Genomic DNA, 6000 nt, shown 5'->3' with positions numbered 1-6000 from the left:
AGCCGCGTCCGCTTCGGCGTGCAACGGCCGCGTGCCTCCGCCAAGTCTGTAGATCTCTGCGGCTTCCAACTCCCAGGCTCAGGGAAGAAGCGTCCCAAGGGACGAGGTCTGGAAAGCTGGCTACCCAGTGAAGCGAGCAGTTCCCGAGCCGGGCGAAGTTGTTGGCGGCACTTCCAAGTCCCCCCGTGCATGGACAGCGCGGGAACGTCCCCAGACCACCTCACCAAGCGCTCGGAAGCCCGGCTCGCCTCCGGTGGCCCCGAACCCTCCCAACGCCAGTCGGGTCCCCGGGACCCCCGACTTGGCCCTCGGCCCCGCAGCCCCCCAACAATCACATCCCCCGTCCCCTCCTCCACGTGACAAGGGCCGGAACCGTCACTTCCGGCGGCGCCTGCGCGGGGGGGGGCCCGGCCTCGGAGCTGTCGGCAGCAGCAGCGCGGCGCGCCGCCAACGGGCGCGGGCGACGAGCGGCGCGGGACGGGCGAGGGGGCGGCGGCGCGGGGGGCTGCGGTCCTCGTGCTGGGACGCCCGGGCGGCGGCGCGACCCACTCGGCTGCAGAGCTCGGCGGCCCGCCCCTTTCCCCGTCTCCTCCCCTCGCCGCCTCCAGCTCCCGGGCTCCCGCCCCGAGCGCTCCGCCAGCAGCTGAGGGCGCCCCGGGCACTGGCGGAGGCGGCGTCCTCGGCGCCCCGCACTCGGGTCCGCCCCGTCGGCGCCCCGCCCCGTCCCCGCCCTCTCCACCGCCCTCTGCGGGAGCCCGGCAGCTGCAACGGAGCCGCGGAGCGGGCGGCGGCGGCGGCGGCGGCGGCGCCGGGGCTGTGGGCTCGGGGCGCGCGGAATGTGAGGCTCGGCGGGCCTCTGCGCGCACGGACGCTCGGACGGGCGAAGGGCGGCGACCCCTCTCGCGGACGCCCGGCCGCGCGCGGCGCCGGGGACTCGCCCTCTCCGCTCGCCCTTGCGCGCTCCCCGCGCCCTCCAGCGCCCCGGCGGGACCATGAAGAAGTTCTCTCGGATGCCCAAGTCGGAGGGCGGCAGCGGCGGTGGCGCTGCGGCCGGCGGGGCCGGCGGGGTCGGCGTCGGCTCCGGCAGCTCGTCCGTGGGGGTCCGGGTGTTCGCGGTCGGCCGCTACCAGGTCACCCTTGAGGAGTCGCTGGCGGAAGGTACAGGCGCCTGGGGAGCCTGGGGCGGGCAGGTGAGGGAAGGACTGGGGTGTGGCGGTGGCTTCTCCGGGTCCTCGCCCTCTCGACTCGACTTCTTTCCTGTTCTGCCACCTCTGCTGGGTCGGCAGCGGTTCTGAAGAGAGGAGCTCCCAGGCTTGCTGTGTCGGTGCAGTTTTTCTCATTATGAGTTTAAATCATTTCCCTGGCCTGGGTGATGCGAGGAGATAAACCGAGGACTTCCGAGCAATCGGTGTGATGTTAGAGAGCGGACCAGTGACTCCCGATGGCCTCGGGTTTGAGCCTCTGCCGGGGCAGCTCGTGCTCTGGAGGGTGTCATGCCGTGGTCTCCGCGTGCGTGCGCCGCAGGGCGCAGCACCCTGCGTCCCCTGGTGTCGCGCCTGAGCGGGCGTCGTTTTCGTTTTTGAGGGGGATGTTTTGGCCCAAGTTCAGTAGGTGGGTTGTTTTTGAGGAGCTGGTAAACTTGAACCCCGCCCATTTATCTTTGTTATTTGGAATCGTCTCCACGGGATCAGGTGCTGCTCTAACCCTCCCACTAGCTCTTCTTGGATAGACTTTAACGGGTGACAGGAAAGCAGATTAACTTTCACTTGTAAAGTCTTTTGCATAGCCCTTCGGCGTCTCTAACAAGTTATGACAGCAAGTAGACTTGCAAAAAGAAGTGGATTCCTTAGAAAAAAAGAAGACCTGAACTTCAGTTTTGTGTTTCTGTGTGTCATTGGCTTATAGAAAATACTTCATCTGGTTTATTACACGTTTTATTGACCTTTGAGCTTTTTAATTGCAAAGTGGTGTTACAAAGTGAATGGCTTTAAAAGATGCACAAGAGTACTTTCTGTTGGTAAATGGCTCTCTCAAGTTCTAAAGTTAAGAAAAATGAGAGAGCAGTTCTGTTTCCTGAGACATTGATGTGGTTTGAGACAGTAGGCTGAGATTCCACTAGTATGTGTGGTTTTTTTTTTTTTTTTATATGTGCTGTAAATGATAGTAGATGCAAGAGAAAACCTGCAGGTTTTTTTTTTTTTTTTTTTTTGGTCTGTAAATGGTCTAAAGGGAGATAATTCTTGAGTTGTTCAGGGTACGTGTAATTATTTTGAAGGCCATTGCCACGTTGATGAGGCCAGATGGATCTTGAAGATGTGGGAGGTGAGCTTAGCTTCTTAAAGGAATGTGCATACAGTAGTAGTCTGTATGGAAAGATTGTCTAAGCGAAGGCATTTCCTGGGTTTTATTACGCACGAGTTTTAAGTTTTGGCTTAGATGGGTGTGTAGATTTTAAGAACACTTGGCAGTTAGCTCACAATTTGTAGTTGTGTCTTTGAATTCTGTGAGCAACTGTGGTGTCATGCTCATTTGCACGACATCCAGAAAGATTTCATGTAGAATATAGGATGGAAAGGATATATTGACATTTCACAAACTAGATTTTGAATTTGTAACTTCTGTCATTGCCCTAAGTGTATCCTGTCATATTACCATAAGCAAGTCATTTTTAGTAAAAAGTAACTTTGGGAAATGAAAACAAGAATGACTGTCAAAAGAAGTCTTTGTAAACCACAAAAACAAAAATGCCTTTTAAGCACTAATGTCACTGTTACTGTTCCACTTTTTACCAAAAGTTTGTCTCTTATTGAGAAAAATCAGTAATGGAAAGAATTGAAGAGTCCTTTTTTGGAAGATGAAAGTTTGTTATCCCAGAACCCAGCTCCTGCGACTGGGCTTTCAAGTCTTCCCCTGCCATAGCCTTTCTTCCCTTGTGTGTTTCTTCTAGTGCCAGTGCGCTCAACTGAAATGATCTGCACAAATGCTCTTCTATTACTAAAGGGAACTTCATCCTTCTAAGCCCATCCCTGATTGAAAAGTGTGTTTGATTCACCTACTGAACATCGTAGCTTAGCCTAACTCACCTTAAATGTGCTCAAAAGGGGCTGGTGTTACTGCATGGCGGGTAAGATCACCACCTGTGAAGTTGGTATCCTGTGTGGGCACTAGTTCAAGTCCTGGCTGCTCCACGTCCAGTCCAGCTCCCTGCTAATTTGCCTGGGGAAGCAGGAGCAGGCTAAGGTATCCAGACCCCTCTAACCAGATGGGAGATCCAGAAGAAGTTCTCTGGATCCTGACACTGGCCTGGTCCAACTCTGGCTGTGTCCATTTGGGGATGAACACAGTGGATGGGAGATCAGTGTCTGTCTGTCTGTCTCTCTCTCTCTAACTATGCCTTCAAAGAAAGAGAGAAATCTTGAAAAGAAAAAAGTATTTAGAACACTTACATTGTCTTATAGTTGGGCAAAACCCTCTAACACAAAGCTTATTTCACAATAAAGTATTGAGTATCTCAAATAATTCAGCGAAAACTGATGCACATGAAAAACCTATGATTGTAAGGTATGCTTTCATACTGTGGTAAAGTTGAAAAAAGGCATTTCTCAAGCCTTTTTTTTTTTTTTTAAAGACTTATTTATTTTATTACAAAGTCAGATATACAGAGAGGAGGAGAGACAGGAGGAAGATCTTCCGTCTGATGATTCACTCCCCAAGTGACCGCAACGGCTGGTACGTGCCGATCCGGAGCCAGGAACCAGGGTCCCAATGCATTGGGCCGTCCTCGACTGCCTTCCCAAGCCACAAGCAGGGAGCTGGATGGGAAGTGGAGCTGCCGGGATTAGAACCGGTGCCCATATGGGATCCCGGGGCGTTCAAGGCGAGGACTTTAGCTGCTAGGCCATGCTGCCGGGCCCAAACCTTTGTTGTTGCAGTTCAGTTTAGTTTTTTTTTGACTGGTTTGGGTTTTATTTCAGATAGTTAATATCCATTTTCCCTTCAGATAAGTTTAAGCACAAGTTTGGTTCACATGCAAACATGATTAATTAGTAATTGACGGATTTGACTAGTTCTAAGATTGGGGTAAGTGTTTGCCAAAGCAAGGCACTAGAATGTAGATTACTTGAATTGAAACCTACTAGCCATGATGCTCACGTCCGATGTCAGAGTGCCTGGTTTGCATCCGGGCTCCTGTTCCTGACTCAGCCTCCAGTCTTCGGGTTACTGTCATCTTTGTGGAGGCCTATGTGCAGTTCCTGGCTCCTGCCTTCTACCCTGGCCCAACCTTGACTGTTGTGGAGATTGAACTGGTGGATCAGACCCTCTGTTCCCTCCTGTTTTTTGCCTCTTGAAAGAAAGGAAAGAAGGAAAGCAGGGAGGGGAGAAGAAAAATTCAATTAAGAGAGGTATATATAATCGAGTGTAAAACAGATCAAAGCCCAAACTTGGTAGTTTTTGTGCTGGTTTTCTTGGGTTGATGTTGTGTAAGCAGACACAGTAGGTGCTGTGCCCTGGGGTGTTTCTGCTGTGCTGTTGCAAACACAGGCAGCTGAGAACAACCTCTGCAGTGTCAGTCTGTCTCTCTGTCTTTGTAGTTACCCAATATAATTTGTTATGTTCCAGAAAGTCACCAGGAACACTGACTTAGATGCTGAACCACTGGTCCTAGAGGAAGTACATGCTTCTGTTCCTGCAAACCGCTGATCACAACATTTCGTCAGCTGATCAGTATACATCCTTGTTTATGCCTGTTTCTGTTTAAGGACAGAATTTGAGATATATTATTGATAGATTTTTTTGTGTGTGATGTATATTGTTGATCATAAAAGCCAAAATCATAGCCAGTAGCCCTATAACTCACACTTAAGAGCCATTTTCAACAGTGAAATCAATAAGAAAAAGCCCAAATGTGAAAACATGTCACTCAACAGACTACACCAGAGACACTTATTTACCATAGGAGAAGTGAAACAAGATTGTGCAGGTCAGGAAACAAGGTTTGTCATGACTTGGAAATGTCTGTAAGTGGCCATGAAATTAAGTGTCAGGAGTAGTGGTTTTGGTGATACATATGTATTTTGACTAGATGAATTTCCAAATATAGGACCTAATAAAAATCAGCTTATATAATGTATATATGCCATACACATTTAAAATTAAGATTTTCGTGATATACTTACATTGTATAGCTGAATTGTTGAAGGAATTTCCTCTCAAACATTATGTACCTTGCTGACAACTTGTCTTCTCTCTTTCTCTCTCTTTCACTTTCTTTTTCTTTCTTTCTTTTACTTTTTCTTTTTTTTTTTTTTACCTGTCTATTCAAAGTTTGGAGGACTGAGGTATTGAGAACTTTTTTTTTTCTTTTCAAAATGGGTTATTTTCAGGAGTTTCTGCCAATTTGGATTTGTAGAAATAGACAAATCTGTGTTGGAGAAGTGACCAGAGTCAAAAACTATGCATGCCATATGCAGGAGTTATGTTTTACCTGAAGTGCAACTGGAACTTATTGAGGGACTTAAATGGGGGCTGTGACATGTTCTGATCATGTTGATTAGTTGATTATTATGTGGAAAATGGTTGATGGATGTGCAAATTATATGGTTCTGGTGGTGACAATGGAAATGAAGATGAATTTTTATTTGAAAGGTAAATTTCACACACACAGAAGGAAAGACAGAGAGAAAGGTCTTCCATTTGCTGGTTTATTCCCCAAATGGCCACTAGGGCCAGAGCTGAGCTGATCAAAAGCCAGGAGCCACGAGTTTCTTGCATGTGGTAAAGGGGTCCAAGGACTTAGGGCATCCTCCACAGTTAGCGGAGAGCTAAGTCCAAAGTAGAGCAGCCAGGGCCTGCACTGGCACCCATATGGGATGCTCACGCCACAAGGTGGAGGACTGACTTTCTGTGACACACCAGTCCTGAAGATGAACTTTAAACATTTTATTAAAATAGAGTGTGCGGATCCAGAAATGCACTTCAGTGTACAAATGAATGATTTTT

At 49.2% G+C, this 6000-nt stretch overlaps 1 protein-coding gene across 2 annotated transcripts in view; it reads left to right on the top strand.

The window, feature by feature from the left end:
- The first annotated feature begins 807 nt into the window (after positions 1 to 807).
- BMP2K (BMP2 inducible kinase) overlaps positions 808 to 6000 on the top strand; it is a 118781-nt gene continuing 113588 nt past the window's right edge. The window contains exon 1 of one of the 2 annotated variants that reach the window (XM_058667171.1): positions 808 to 1158. In XM_058667171.1, coding sequence (XP_058523154.1) covers positions 993 to 1158 — 166 coding nt within the window. In that variant the 5' untranslated portion in view covers positions 808 to 992. The remainder of the gene's footprint in view (positions 1159 to 6000) is intronic. The other variant, XM_058667172.1, reaches the window with a different exon arrangement.

This window comes from Ochotona princeps, chromosome 7 (assembly GCF_030435755.1).
Source record: "Ochotona princeps isolate mOchPri1 chromosome 7, mOchPri1.hap1, whole genome shotgun sequence".
Lineage (NCBI taxonomy): Eukaryota > Metazoa > Chordata > Mammalia > Lagomorpha > Ochotonidae > Ochotona > Ochotona princeps.
The sequence above is the reverse complement of the archived record's forward strand: the minus strand, read 5'-3'. Positions and strand labels throughout refer to the sequence as shown.